At 43.2% G+C, this 16,727-nt stretch overlaps 1 protein-coding gene across 1 annotated transcript in view; it reads left to right on the forward strand.

Annotated features, from left to right (window-relative positions):
* The window catches only part of ccdc85al (coiled-coil domain containing 85A, like), a 38,961-nt gene extending 22,741 nt beyond the window's left edge, over positions 1-16,220 (forward strand). Inside the window, exons 3-4 of the mRNA XM_028461076.1 lie at positions 12,673-12,730; positions 15,173-16,220. Coding sequence (XP_028316877.1) covers positions 12,673-12,730; positions 15,173-15,191 — 77 coding nt within the window. The 3' untranslated portion in view covers positions 15,192-16,220. The remainder of the gene's footprint in view (positions 1-12,672; positions 12,731-15,172) is intronic.
* Positions 16,221-16,727: the final 507 nt, after the last annotated feature.

The following is a 16,727-nucleotide window of genomic DNA, read 5'->3' on the forward strand; positions in this document are numbered from 1 at the left end:
AAGTAGAATTGGTGTTATAATCCTCATTTAGTCATACTACACTATACACTGATTTGTCACTCAGAAGGTGTTCAAGTGTGTAATTTGTCACATCTTTTGTAGTCAGACTCATACTATAATTGATTAGAGTCTTGTTTAATCGAGAAAAAAAGCCTCAAGGAATAACTTTATTTCAACTTGTAGATAAGAACATAATTATGTTCTGTGGAAGGCAAGGCAAGACAGAGGCGCGGAGAGAACGGAGTAGATGCCAGCGGTTTATTGTAGGACTTCACTACAAGACAACACCACCATATATACAAGACTTCCTGATTGTGCAACCAATCCCACCGTGACACATACCCTGGCCAATCTGGCGATGAGTGCCCCTAGTGGACCGCCACACAGGCCCCCCCCGAAACGACAGAATGGGCACCAGGCACAACAAAACCCAGCACCAACACGTCAAAGAAAGGACAACATATCAAAAAACAAAACATGAACCCAGAACGGGCAAAAGCACCTCAAGTCCCCCGAGGAGGTCTAATAGGACGACCATAACGGCTGACTCGAAAAGTCCCAGGAGAGTCAGACACCAGCAGGCGCGGGGGGCGACCACGACGGCGGCGGGCTTGACCCGGACGAGGGGGCACACCCGGCAACAAAACCAGGCGGGGAACAGAGTCCGTAGCAGCAGCAGGAGCAGCAGAAGCAGGAACAGCAGCAGGAGCAGTAGCAGCAGCAGCAGGAGGACGACCCCGGCGAGGAGGCAGGGCCGGAACCATCAACCCGTCGGGGTCCTGGTGAGCAGGCTTCAGACGATCAACAGAGACCCGCTCCAGGCGACCACCAAAGTCAATGACAAAGTTCTTAGGCCCCGCCTCCACAACCCGAAAGGGCCCATCGTATGGAGGTTGGAGCGGGGAGCGGTGGCCACCATGCCGGAGAAACACAAATCTCGATGACAGGAGATCCCTCGGCACTCGGAAACGAGGCAAACAGTGGTGCACAGGAACCGGAGCCAGCGCCCCTGCGGCCCCCTCAATGGGCAGACGAGGGGCCATCGGGACCGCCGGAGCCGAGGCAGCAGGCAGGAAATCCCCCGGGACCCTCAGAGGCTGCCCATACACCAGTTCAGCGACAGAAGACTGAAGATCCTCTTTGGGAGCAGAGCGCAGGCCCAACATGACCCACGGCAAACGGTCAACCCAGCCCCCATCCGTGAGGCTGGCCCGAAGAGCGGCCTTGAGGGAGCGATGGAAACGCTCACAGAGGCCATTCGCCTGGGGGTTGTAGGCCGTAGTGCGATGGAGCCGCACCCCCAGGCCCACAGCCATGGCGTCCCACAGCCCCGATGTGAATTGGGCCCCCCTGTCCGAAGTCAAATCCGCAGGTGTGCCGAACCGCGAGACCCAAGCAGAGATGAAGGCCCGGCCCACCACGTCCGTCGACGTAGATTCCAGGGGCACCACCTCCGGCCACCGAGTGGTTCTATCCACCATAGTCAGGAGATGCGTGCAGCCACGAGAAGGGGGCAAAGGACCGACCAAATCCACGTGCACGTGGTCAAAACGCCTTTCCGGCACCAGAAAAGGCTCCAGCGGAGCCCTGACGTGTTGGTGGACCTTAGCCCGCTGACAAGGCACGCAGGCAGCGGCCCATCCTTTGACGTCTCTGCGCAACCTGGGCCAGACGAACTTAGCGCTCACCAGCTTCACAGACGCCTTAACACCGGGATGAGACAAGGCGTGAACAGCATCGAAGATCCTGCGACGCCAGCCTACAGGAACCAGAGGCCGCGGCTGTCCGGTGGCCACGTCGCACAGCAGAGTGGTCCCATCCTCATGGCAGGGCACGTCCACGAGCTGTAAACCCGTCACAGCAGAACGACAGGCCTGGAGATCTGCATCGCCGTCCTGATCCACCGCCATAGCCGAATAATCCAAGCCTAGATGCACAGAGGAAACCAACACACGAGACAGACAGTCCGCCACCCCATTGTGCTTACCAGCAACGTGTTGAATGTCCGTGGTAAACTCTGAGATTGCGGCCAGCTGCCGCTGCTGGCGGGCAGACCAAGGATCCGAGACTTTGACCAGGGCAAAGGTCAACGGCTTATGATCCACAAACGCCGTGAACCGGCGGCCCTCCAACAGGAAACGGAAATGACGAGTGGCGAGGAAAAGAGCCAGGAGCTCCCTGTCGAACGTGCTGTATCTCCTCTCTGCAGTGCGGAGCTGCCTGCTGAAGAAAGCGAGGGGCTGCCATGCTCCAGCCACCCACTGCTCACACACCGCGCCCACAGCAATGTCCGACGCATCTGTAGTGAGAGCCAGTGGAGCCGAGGGAGAGGGATGCGCCAACAAGGCAGCCCCCGCCAGAGCGGCCCTGGCCGCCTCGAACGCCTGCAACCTGTCAGAGGACCAGGCCACTTCCTGCGACCCCTTCATCCCGCGAAGAGCCTCATACAGGGGATGCATGAGGTGAGCAGCACGAGGGATGAACCGATTATAAAAGTTCACCATGCCCAGGAACTCCTGGAGCTGCTTGACAGTAGACGGGCGTGGAAAACCCGTAACTGCCTCCACCCGTGCAGGTAGCGGAGCAGCCCCCAGCGAGGACACCCGGTGGCCGAGGAAATCAATGTCAGAGAGCCCAAACTGACACTTTGCTGGGTTGACAATCAGGCCATGAGAACTCAGCCGCCTAAACAACAGACGCAGATGCTCCAGATGTTCGGCTGCCGAAGCACTGGCAACCAAAATGTCATCCAAATAAACAAACAGAAAAGGTAAATCCCGTAACACAGAGTCCATGAGTCGTTGAAAGGTCTGCGTGGCCCCCCGCAGGCCAAAGGGCATCCGCAAAAATTCGAATAATCCAAATGGGGTTATAATAGCAGTTTTGGAAACATCCGCTTCATGCACAGGCACCTGATGGTAGCCCCGCACTAAATCCACTTTGGAAAAAACGGAAGCTCCAGCGAGCTGCGCAGAGAAATCCTGAATGTGCGGGATAGGATAGCGGTCTGGTGTGGTGACAGCATTCAGCCGCCGGAAATCACCACACGGCCGCCACCGCCCCCCCGGCTTGGGCACCATGTGCAGAGGCGAGGCCCATGGACTGTCGGAGCGCCGTACGATCCCCAAGCGCTCCATAGTTGCAAACTCCTCCTTCGCCAGGGACAGCTTAGCAGAGTCCAGACGCCGCGAACGAGCAAAGACGGGCGGCCCAACTGTAGGGATGAAGTGCTCCACGCCGTGCTTAGCGACTGCTGCCGAAAACGTCGGCACAGTCAGATCAGGAAACTCAGCGAGGAGGCGCTGATATACATCCCCAACAGCGAGAACCCGGGGCAGGGCCACCGGTTCAGCCCCCCCCAAAGAGCAGGGGTAGGTGGAGAACGAGACAGGGTCAATCAAACGGCCATTAGACACATCAACGAGCAGCCCATGAGCACACAAAAAATCTGCACCCAAAATAGGCACAGCGACTGAGGCAACCACAAAATCCCACAAAAACTGACGTCCAGAAAAAGAAACAGTCACTGACCTGGAGCCAAACGTACGGATGGTAGTACCATTAGCCGCACTCAGCGGGAGTCCCCGGCTGTCACTCAGCACATCGACGGCAGACGCAGGCAGGACGCTCCTCTGGGCGCCGGAATCCACCAACCAACGCCGTCCCGACACGTCATCCACGACAAACAGCAGCTTGGCCACCCCGCCAGCGCCCACAGCCGCTACTGAGCACTGGCCCTGGCGTTTCCCTGAGCCAGAAAAGCACACGGCGGCACGCAGCGCTTAGCCTTAGCACCGAACCGCCGATGGTAAAAACAAAGCGCGTCCTCCCGCCGGCGACGGTCCGTCACCGCGGCCACAGCGCCCACCTCGTCCGGCGCCGACCAGGAAGGCTCAGGAAGCAGGGCATGCACGCCGCACGGCCGGTTAGCCAGCAGAATCCGGTCCGCCTCCTCCGCCAAACCCCTGTAGTCCTTGGTAGCAACCAGCGGCGAGCTCGCCAGCGCAGTACGTACAGGAGGCGGCAGCTGACGGAGGAAAAGCTGCACAAACAAAAAGGAAGCATCCCCCGAACCGAGCAACGCCAGCATGTTCTCCATCAGCTCCGTCGGCTTACCATCCCCCAAACCGTTGAGGGACAGGAGCCGGTCGGCCCGCTCGGCATCCGACAGCTGATACAGCCTTAAAAGCAAAGCCTTAATAGCGGCATATTTACCGTCCGCCGGGGGTTCCCGCAACACGCACATCGCCCGACGCGTAGTCTGAGCATCCAGAGCAGCGACAACATGGTAGTAGCGGGTGTCATCCACAGTAATCCCACGAAGCCGAAACTGAGCCTCGATATGCTGAAACCAGGGCTCGGGGTCGTGCTGCCAAAACTCCGGAAGCTTAACAGTAGCCGCATAGACCGCAGGAGCAACAACCGGCGCAAGCGGAACGGCATCGCCAGCGGCAAGCGACATGGTCGAGAGCGGAAAAAGAAAATCACGTCGGGGTCACCAATGTGGAAGGCAAGGCAAGACAGAGGCGCGGAGAGAACGGAGTAGATGCCAGCGGTTTATTGTAGGACTTCACTACAAGACAACACCACCATATATACAAGACTTCCTGATTGTGCAACCAATCCCACCGTGACACATACCCTGGCCAATCTGGCGATGAGTGCCCCTAGTGGACCGCCACAGTTCATTATTTACAGGTAGTTCTGCATCATTCTACACCCATACGCATAAAATGGCTTTTTAAGTGCAGCAGTGTAAATGTGTTTTCATGAGTTTTTCAACAATAAAGCTTTTGTGAAAAGAACATTTAGAATATGTACACTATATATATATTCAAGTTCATAGATTTGATATTAGTATAGTATTTGAAAACAGCCGTTGAGCACCGATACCTAGGGCTGGGCAATATATCGTGATTCAAGAGATTTCAAGTTTTCTATTTTGGCAATATAGAAAATGACAATATCACCTTTATTGAGATATATCTATGTTTTTTAACTTGTTTTTTTTATTTAAGTATTTAATATTATTCATAGAGTACAGTCAAACAGTGTCCTTGAGCATTTTAGCATATTCCTGAGATATATATTTTATAGCGTGTTTTGTATTAAAACACTCGTTTTAGGACTCTCTGCTTTCCTTACTTCTCAAAGCAGAATTGAAAGCACAACTAGCTGAGATTACTGAGCATGTTCTAACCCAGAACGTCCCCTAAACAAGCCACACTATACAACTCACTCACACGTGCTGTCCCATAGACGACAAAACGACTATATAGTGGGACATATTGTGCAGCTGTTTGTTATAAATGTGTCTGTGTGGCCTTTTTCATCAGCACATTTCATCAGAAATGTCTTTCTGGTCAGACTTTTTTGTTAAAAATATCAAGATTAATATCATATGTCGCCATTTTGAGAAAAAATATGGAGATATGAATTTTGGTCTTTTTCGGCCACCGAGTATCAGTTGAAATGTGAAAGGTACCCATCCCTACACAAAGGCAATGAATGTCACACCTGGAAATGTTTCCAGTTCATTCCAGGACAAATGATCTATTCTGGCTAAACGTTGTGTTTTGCCAATATTATGGTTATTATCGATGCTATAGTCCTGAAATATGGGAAGAAATTCAGTGAAACATTGCATTACCAACACGACTTGCCCTCCTCCATCACATCCACCATGCGTGCATCCCAGCCCTCTACAGAGCCTTATATATGTGTATGCCCAGTCTGTTGTATTATTCATCAGCACTGAGGATCAATGGGTGGCGACATTGTAAAATAAGACAACAGCAGTTTATCTTGAAAATGTCTCTCTAAATATTTAATTTAGTGCTGGGAAGAAAGCGGGCTACACGGTTGCACCTGGTAACGCAGCCTTCAAAGGAAGCTTCAATACAAGCAGAAAATATGAAAGAAGTTTGTTCATATCCAGTTCATTTCATTATCTTTACCCTTGTGTGTTTCTCTTTGTTTATCGCAGGAATTCTGTAGCAAAACTGAGGTTGTTTATTCTTAGCCATTAAGAGTGCAATGATTCATTCATTAGATCAGTGTTTCTCAAATTGGGGTATGTGTACCCCTAGGGGTACGCGATGGCACTACAGGGAGAGAAAGAGAAAGAGAGGAAAATTTACAAATGAAAGCATTAAAAATATAGAGTTTTATTATGTTTATATTTAGTTAAAAATGATAATCACACTAAATATTACCAACAACACACAAAAAACGACAACAAAAAAACACAAAATAAGAGAAAAAATATCCTGGATAAAAAAACAACAACAAACAAATGACAACAAAATACACAAAATGACAAAAAAAAAAACATGAACTGAAAATACAAGAGTTGGTCTTGGTTCCTGCACACCAGGCAGGAGAGGACAGGAAATGATAAAAACCATAGAAATAAATCTATTCAGGAGCCACTTAATACTGTTTATTACATTCCACTTATTTAAAAAATGAGATTTTTTAAGACGTCTGTTATCACTCCTTCATTCCATCATTGTGCTCTAAAGTTAATTTTTCCACAGAGAGGGGGTACTTGGATTCAGAAGTTAGAGAAAGGGGGTACTTGAGCCAAAAAAGTTTGAGAACCACTGATCTAGATCATGGAATCGATTTATATTCCTACGATCAGACTACATCAATCATCAATCTGTGCTCGGCAAGTTGTCCTTCCTGATGACACTAATGGATCTGAAATTGTTTAAAAAGGTAATCAATCCATTCAGTCGATACAAGGAAATAATAACACATTGGATTTAACCACGACAGACTTTATATGAATGTGTTTTAAAAGCGCTTTTAATATTTAAGACGTTACCGTGCGTTGCGCTCCAATGAGAAATGGATCGCACCACCTTTGGTCCAGTGTGTGGCTTTATCACAGACAGAGATATTATAAAGGAGCCTCTCACTGACAGCACATGTAGCGTTAGCTCGTTAGCATTAGCTCTGCAGAAGCCTCAGGATAACCATAATGTTAAAAGGACCCAGCCCTTAGAGCCACTCCTTATCCTAAAGTTACAGGTCAACTACTGTCTACATACACAACCAAAAGATAAGGGAGGCTGGCCCGACTGACTGATTGTTGATTTTTGCCACAGTGCTGCGGTCCTTGTGGCCAGTAGGGGCGCTTGATGTGAAAGTTACAGGTCTAGCGCCCCTAGTGGCCAAAAGTTACAAAGTGTTCCTTTAAACAATATCATTATTAAATTGAATCAGCAACAACGAATTGTGAGTTGAATTGAATCATTGCTAAAATGAATCGTTACAGCCCTATCATCTATATACACAACTCTATCATCAGCGTACAGTGGTTTTTAACTCGTGGTGGTGATGGGAAAAAACTGATTTTAGCTCTTTAAAGTAATCAACCAATGACTTTGTTGAATGCCACATGAATTGTAACCACTGAACATGTTTGAATAATTTCGTTTTCAGTTGTCAGTTGTTACGCTGGTGCTACAGTCGAGCGCTGAACAGTTCAGCTAACCGATCAAACTGAAAGTCTGACTCCATAAACACCCTCCATCCTGTTGCATAAGCTTTGCATTATGTATTCTAAGTTTACCCTCATGCTTCAGAGATCACAATACTTTCTGCAGATGCTCCAGGGATGCTAACATACGTAGCTCTGCTGCCTCGTTGACTGACTGACTTGTTCTCTGACTGACTCTCAGCTAAACGGAAGGACACTGATCTCTCATGCATCTCCTTGGGCTTTCCTTTCCTGTCCACTTTGAATGAATTATTTATAGAAGCATTTTTGGAGGATCTGATGGAATGACGTGTGAAACGACTGCTTATTGATTCTGTTAATTTAGAGATTGAGCAAGGGGAGAGAAATGGACGTATTAAAGTGGTTAGCATCAATACAAACCTGATGCTGATAGCATTAGAGGTAGAGCTATATCCATCCATCCATCCATCCATCCATCCATGTATCCATCCACCTATCCATCCATCTATCCATTCATCCATCCATCTATCCATCCATCCATCCATCAATCCATCCATCCATCAATCCATCCATCCAGGACCAGAGATGGGCAACTTTTATCCCTAAAAAATGATTGTCTGACCTTAGAGCCACATTATCATTATTATTCATGTCAGCATCTGGACATTAATACGGGAAAGTTTTTTGAGACATTTTGTGTATTTGTTGTAGTTTCGAGATTTAAAAAAAAAAATAATTTTGTTGTTTTTGGTCTTATTTTGTATGTTTTTATGCTCATTTTGTGTGCTTTTTGAGTGATTTTTCTGTCGTATTGTGTACTGTTGGAGTCATTCTGCGTTTTATGATCTTTGGGTGAACCAATATTTAATTATATTTATAGGATTAAGGTATAAGGAGTATGTTTTCTTCTTTACACTATTATTTTAAATAATAATAATAATAATAATAATAATAATAATAATAATGGAAGTGAGGCTGCCATATTGCACCATTGGCCCCTCAGACCACCACTAACACTCACTACATATACATTTACAACAATGTGTGTGGATTGGGTTTGATTTTGATCACTTCTCTTCTGCTACTTGGTGAAGGCGTCGCATTCTTCTCTGCTTCCACTCTCCTCCCCTATCTGCCCTTGCTGCTTGTTTTGCCTTCTGTATGGATCTAATAGGAGACTTTCTCTGCATTTTATCCAAAAACCAAAATTATGGAATTGGTCAGCTGGTCTCTCAATACAATCGATCACATTTTTTTGACAAAAAGACCAGGCAGGGGTGACAAACGGAACGTTCGCAGCTGGATACAGTGAAAGGTTGTGTGTGTCAAGCATGAACGCTTGATGTGGAGGATGTGGATGACATCTGTACATGACTGGATTTATGGTAGTAGAGATGTTGTTGATTAAAGCTGGCAGCTTTCTGATCTATTGCAAAGTGTGTATTACGTTAGCAGCTGTTTTGGGAAGGCTGCCAGTCATTACTAAAGGGTGGGGCAGAGCACTCAACACTCAGACTAGTGTGATGAATGAATTCAAAAGCAAGCAGAAGACTAATTTGGAGTGTTTACGCGGATTTGAAACTAACTTGCAGAGGCTGAGTGCTCGGCTTGTAGCTTGAGGCCACGTTATTGGATTTCACTGCTGGAGACCAAAAACTCCAGGTGACCAAATATTGTGCTAGCCTAGATCAAAAAAACAAATCTTTATCACCATTGGCTTCCCCCAAAGGACAGCCGCTCAAGGCCGTCTTCTATTTCACCAAGGATGTTCTGCAGAGTCCCCCCACTCTTCCCCCACCTGGACTTTTGTTCTCTGTACCAGATCTACCAAGGTCGTCACACATCATCTGACTGTATCAGAGGGAAAACAAAGTTAGTTAAAATAATTATTCTAAACCCATTAGTTATTGGGGTTGAAGTTATTAGCACAATATCTCCTGAATCTCTAATAAAAAAACAACAGATGATAGTATGTGGTTGTGCTGTCTCCATCTATTACAGTGATTTATTCAGTGAGGGAGCTTCTTCTCCCAGGCCAATCTCACGGGTCCCTTTGTGGCGACGTTTAGACTTTCATTTGAGTCCATGTGTACAAAGGTGGAATAAAAGTCAGCTTAGCCTCCATATTTTCATGAAGTAATCACATTATATACAGAACATGCCTTTGATATAACCCACGGAAAACACACTTTCTCTTGACACATCTCTGTAAATCTAATTAAACCCATCACGAATCACATTCCAAATGTGCTGCATATTTTATGCCTTAAATTCTGCATCAGAAGTTTAGAGAGGTGGAGCAGCTCTCATTAAACTCTCATTAAACAGTCTTTGAAACCAACAATCTGGATTTTATAATGCTCGCAAGTGAAAATGAAAACCCAGTTTGTAAAGTTGTTCTTCAGTTTTTTTTTTTTTTTAAATTAAAACGTGATTAATTGTTTGTTTATTATATGTATATGCTGTAAGGGCAATATAAGGCAAGGCAAATGTATTTGTAGAGAGCATTTCATACACAAGGCAATTCAATGTGGTTTATATGATTAAAAAGTGCAACATTCAACATTAAACAGTTTAAAAATCAATAAGAACATTAAAATCATCAACAATAAAATATTCAAAAATCTCCCTAGGTGTAATATGTTTAATTCTTTTCACATATTTCACACTCTATAATCGACTAGCATTACATTTCTTGTGTTTTGTCTGTCCATATATGGCACTTGTTTAATTTTTCCATATTTACATAGATATTTTTTAGAGGTGGGACTCGATTAAAAAAAAAATCTGATTAATTAGAAATTTTGTAATTAATTAATCTTGATTCATCTAAATTATTAGCCAACAATATTTGACAGGAAAAGCAACAATTTTCATTTTAAATGCATTTTGGTAAATAACTGAATAATATCTGTCCATATACGGCACATATTTAGTTTTAATCAGAATATTAGTTTTTTTTTTTCATATTATTAATCTGATTATTGTTAATGACCTAGTGCACGGTCACAGGGTACTGAAAAAAAGGCCTGAATTTGTAATTTGCTGACTGTAAAGTTTAATTGTTGGACTATTTTGGTGTTGATCTGACTTTGTTATGAATGGATGATCAGACAAACATCTGCACTTCCTGTTCTCTCTCTTGTTGTTTGTCTGTGTTCATGTTCATGTGAGAAAGTGCATGTGATCCTGGATATTTCAGGCTTTATCTGTGAAATCCAGCGTGTTCTGCACAATCTGACCTCCACGTAACACTCCTCCATCTTTCTGACTTTTTATAAATTCCAGCCATCGTGGCTCGCTCTTACTTCATCCATGGAACATAAACACAGTGAAGAACGGCACATAAAAGAGAATTAAGGTGGCTATTGGAATCTTTTGTGCAACTTGGCAGTCACTAGAGCACCATGAATCTTTAATGGGAGGTGTTAGCTCACCAAGGAGAAGAAATGTGCAGGAAAAAACATTATCATAGATTCATGGGGGGGGGTGGAGATGGTTGATTCAGTCCAAGATGTTGTTTGCTTTGACCAATTGTGATCAGAACTGTTTAAAAAAAAGCCTGATTAGTAGGGGTGTGCATTGCCATGAATCTGACTATACGATACGATTTCCATGTCACGATACAATACATCCCGATACTACACAATACGATATACATTGCATTATCAATGCAAGTACAATTGATTTCATTTTATTTTAACTTGCAAGAACAAGTAAATGGTTACTAAAACAAAAACAAGTGGTATGTCCATCAAACTGTCAAATAACATTTTTCAAAAAAGTTAAACTTTTGTTTCCACAACAAATTCTGATTCTGTTAAGTTCTTAAATTATTTTAAAAAAGTAACCACATACTGTACATCTATAAAAGGGCCCTGTATGTTTTATGAAAATAAAGTGCAATCAACTTGACGTGCTATATATATATTAATAAAACGTTAACATATTAAAAATCCATTTGGACATTTATTGGATCGATTCGATAACTGTGCGTTGAAAAATCAAGATATCTCGCCGAATGTATTTTTTCTTACACCCTTACTGGTTAGTAATATTTCCACCATCGTCTGTTGGTTTGTTTATTTGTTAGCCGGATTACGTTACAAATTGTAAATAGATTTTGACAAAAATCAAAGGAAGAGGAGCAGCTGCTGGAAGGGCAGAGAGGTCCCAGAACAGAGCTTTACCACCAAATCCAATCTGCATGCAAAAAGAATTTGACTAAAGTGATCCTGACTAAATAAAAATAAAAAATTAAATAAAATGTACACTGGCTCCCAGTCAGCCTCAGAATAGACTTTAAAGTTCTGCTGCTGGTGTATAAATCTGTGAATGGGTTTGGTCCAGAATCCATCAGTGAGATGTTAGTCAGGTATGAACCCAGCAGGTCTCTCAGATCTATAGACACAGGTCAGATAGTGGAGCCCAGAGCTCACAGTAAACATGGTGATGCTGCTTTTAGTTGTTATGCTGCAAAGAAGTGGAACAAACTGCAGCAGAGCTGAAGTCAGCATCCAATGTGAACATTTTTAAATCAAAGTTAAAAGCACTTTTTATCTCTACTGTCTATGATTGAGAGAGAGATTTTTGGTCATGTTGATGATGTAATGTGTTTGTTGATGATTTTAAATGTTTTTACTGATGATTTTTTTGTTGCCAATTTTATTGTCCTTATTGATTTTTAATCTGTTGAATGTTTTCTGTTGCGCTTTTTGATCATGTAAAGCACATTGAGTTGCCTTGTGTATGAAATACCCTTGCCTCCAGATAACCGCCATTATCTGACAAAGAGGACATTTGGCGCTTGGCAGAGGTTTGCACTTTCTGAGTGCACTTTGTGTAATTAATTGTTGTTCTTTGTTGTTAAATCTGGAACTGCTAAGAGTCAAAAAGAAAAAAAATATTATTATTTTTTTTTTTCTGGAGCCAACAACAATTTAAGAAAAAAAAACACAGAGATTGGCTTTATTGTTTTTTATTTTATCTTCTGGTTTCCAAACTTTGTCGTTAATTTTCTGTTTAATCGTCATTTAGCTGTTCTCATGCTGCTCTATCTACTCCTTACTATGTCTGAGTCATTTCCTCTGGCTTTCAGCAGTCTTCCCAAATAAGACAAGCTATTAGATTAATGAACTTTTCTTTTCTTGTCAAAACAAAACATTTAACACTTGTTTCACTGCCTTTTGTCTCCGTCACAGCGTTGATATCGGCCGGCTGCTGCACCAACAACTGTAGAAATGTCAAGCTTTGGGACAGGTAAGACCCTTGACACCCTCGAGTTCCTTCCATAAAAGCTCTTTTTGTGGTAATTAGGTCTTTGAGAAAAAGAGGAGCAGCCAATGAAGGTCATTGTCTGCTCTTCCCACATGGGTCCTTAATCCTGTAATTAGCTCCTATTATTCCCTTTAAACATGTACAGTTTCCTTCAGCCGAGGGCTGGATATAGAGACTGGGTTTGGTTCGGGCTTAATTTCTATCTTATTGGCCCAAGTCCGTTTTAAAATGATAGAACTTAAGCTCAAACCGAGTTGGACTCTGTGATAAATAAATGGTCAGGTGATGTGTTTAGATTAGTGTGAGAAAGACATACAATTGGATCCTGAATAGGTGAATGGAGGTTAATCTCTGGTACATAATTAAATAATGTTAAAAAAAACATATAAACGACTAGTTGTGGAGCCATGTGCTGTCACATTATGTAGAGTGTGTATGTTACAGCAGTTTTACCACATGCTTTAGAGCAGGCGTAAACCGCTACGTAGCATGTAGCGTCACATGAAGCACGTTTGTCATGTTTATAGATGCATTCAGAACGAGTGGCTATAGTAAATAAAGCAGAGTTAGTAAAGAAACTGGCCTTGGATCATCCTAACAACGACCAGAAATGTAACAAGACACAAATTGTTGTATTACATTTTTTTTTAAAAATAAAACCGGAAATGTAATAACTGGTCAGGATTGTAACAAGATGCTGAACCCACAACGTAAAAAAGAATATATTTATGTGTGTGTGTGTGTGTGTGTGTGCTATTATGGGAAGCTGAAAATTAAAACATATTTATTGACTCTGGGAATATATGGAATAAATGAAAAGTCTGTTTATATATATATATGTACTGTTCATATAATGTGTTTTACGTTGGGTGGACGTATTCTGTTGGACTCGGGCCAGGTTGGGTCTAATTTTCGGGCCTGATTAAAGCTCTAGCTTTAAACCTACATTTCATTGGGTTTGAAGGAATGTAAAAAGAAGGATTTCCATGAATGAAAGCCAAAGATGAACCGTGCTGATCCACAGATTCTAGTCTCCTTTGCCACTGCTGGGTTTCAGTGCACGTTTGTGGGAATGGTTCCTGTGTCTACTGTACATGCTGGTACTTGTAACTGCTGTGATCACTGTGGGTTTACAGTGGGACTAGAGATTTAAAGGTGACCCCATCCTGTCCCTGAATGCCACACCACGTCTTAATCAGGCCCCAGCGAGAGGGCAAGATGGTTGTGTTAATATTTAATGACTGCAAGACAAGACATGTACCCCCCCTCTCCACCCAGAGGACGATGAAGTCCCCTAGGGGGGATGGGCATGAGTTGACCGCCATAAAACACACAAATGTACTTGTGGAGCTATTGGACTGAGGCTGATCATTTTATACCATCTTTATTTTGCTCAGTTTGCATTCACACTGTGCTATGCAACTTGTTCCAAACTTACAGAAAATTATTCAAGAGTTGTTCATTTTTGATGCTTCAGAAAGTCTTTATTTTGCCCCAAATTCATTTTATTACCTTTTAACAATTGGACTGCTTTACAGTTCTAGAGCCTGTGTTCCTCCATCTTGAAATCACGTGATTGATGATGTCACACGGCCCCACTGCCTGTAAACATCCCATTGTGACCGAAGGGGGCGACATTTTGCAGTTTGGTAGTAGACGATGAAGAAGAGCTCTCCTAAGGGAACTTTACTCTATCCTAAACAGTGTGCTGACACGCTCTGGTGGCTAAAGTTAGCGAGTAATGACGGACTGTTGAAGACACACAAACCCTCAGAATAGAAGTCCTTTTGGGTGGGAGTCAAACTGTTTTTATCCTCTTTCGATAAACAAAAGAAGTTTACATCGGCATCTTTAATGTTTCCATGGATTTTATTTTTTTCTTAAGAATTGTATATTTTGATAATGCTTTGAGATGACTATTGTAATTTGTGCTACATAAATGAAGTTGAATTAAATCAAATTGAATTAAATAACAAGGAAATTTCAAAGGTTATTGGCCACATTTGAAAAAAATATCTATAATAATAATCCCTTTAAATTCTTTTGTCTGTTGGATTAATTTGAGTATTTAAATTGTGAATGGGCGTATGAGGGAAAACTCATTTACAGTCAGTGAGAATATTTAGTTTCTAGAGAGAAACCAGAGCGTGACCTCTAGGGTCCAAACTATAGCCCCCTACTGTGACGCAGTGATGCCTCGTGGCGCTATATCCTAATTTAAGCCCCTCCCTGTATGTGGTCTATGCTAACAACGCTATCACGCAGCTAGAAAAGGTCATTGGTTTACACCTCAGTTTTATTCTCTAGGATTTATTTTAAAGAACACCACTGCCACATAAATGCGAAATATTAAAGAAATATGTTACTAATACAGAGATATTTCATTAAATGAGCTTTTGTATTTTCTTTTTTTAACTTGTGCAGCTTTGATGCTTCCTCCTGACCACAACTCAACCACCCACACCCTCCATGGTCAGCGTAGAAGCAGCCGCCGCTGGACACCTCCATCCTCCACAGATCCAGATGGTTCTCTAGGCTGTGACCAGTGATCACATCCATGTCAACAGTCTGCCTCCATGTTTCTGTTTCTGTATGTCAGTGCAGTGGAAGAAGGAGCAAAGGGGGGCAGGTAGTCTCTGGAATAGTGATTGATGCGATGCTACAACCGCTGCTGTCCGACGGATACGGAGCAAAATCAATTTCTGCCAAGCGTGACGTGGCTACCTCCTGGAACACATCCACGCAGACACGAAGGGACACTATGAGGTGGACTGAAGAAGAGTACTGCCCTCTGTTTACAGATACAGATCAACAGTGAAGAAGCACATTCAAGTATTTATACTGTACATCGCTCCTCATAACCTTATTTTTCCACTTTTCCAAACCCCCCCCCCTCCTCCAGTCGCCTCCGTTGATTATTCTTTGCAGTTCTTCTTTGTCCAGGTGTGTATGAGAATGAAACGTTCATCAGTCTCAGGCTGTGTTGGAAATGTCACACTAACGTAGTATACGCTACAAATTCAATGACTACATACTGTACCATCGGCAAAGTTTGAGACTCTTGCCGGGGGGGGACAAAAATTAGAATTACATGTATAGACCGCCTCCAGATTCACGCCGGCGGCAACTTTCTGCTTCATTTTTGCTGCATGTACTGCTGAGCGCAGCAGACGAAGAACCAACCTAAAGTCTCAACAGTTTGGGACCATTTCACTGAAACCTTGTATTACAGACCTGAACACTATTTTATAAAAATATATTTTTGTCAAATGAATTTGGGAAAACTGTAATGAAAAATTTTGACTGGGGGGGATGCTCCCCCTACCCCCACAAACTCTGCATATGGTATATGCTGTCTACCAGGGTTGGGGTCAGTTATAATTGATTACAATTATTTTGTAGTTATAATTGTAATCGTAATTGGAAAAATATGCTGCTGTTGTAATGATAATTGAATTGTAATTGCGTTCAGATAATTGGCTTTGTAATTGAAATTGAATTTGGACTTTGTAAAGAGCATTCTATAAAAACTGTCCATTACAATTTAATCAAACGAAAAACTGGGGAACCATGTTAAAGTTCTATGGTTTACATATACATCTGTGGTTATCAATTATTAAAGTATGTTTCATATCATGTATACCTGTCAGTTCTCATGAGGGTCATTTTATCATTTAAAAAATAAAAAAATTGAATCGAGAAGTATGCAGAAAAAAAAAAAAAGATGCCCACTCTGAAAATATTAATATCTATATTTCATGGATAAGGAAGCCTAACAAGGTAACCAAGAGAAGAGAAACAAATTGGATGATAGATAATATTTTTTAGTGTATTTTACAGTTGTTTTAAGACATGGGTCAAAGCTGACGTAAGAGATGCTAACAGAAAGCTAACACAAGAGGAAGGTTACGTTTTATTAGCTTATTTATTAAAGGTTTAGTAACTGTGGTTAATTGGAATTGAATTGAGAATATAATAG

The sequence above is a fragment of the Gouania willdenowi genome, chromosome 1 (assembly GCF_900634775.1).
Source record: "Gouania willdenowi chromosome 1, fGouWil2.1, whole genome shotgun sequence".
Classification (NCBI taxonomy): domain Eukaryota; kingdom Metazoa; phylum Chordata; class Actinopteri; order Blenniiformes; family Gobiesocidae; genus Gouania; species Gouania willdenowi.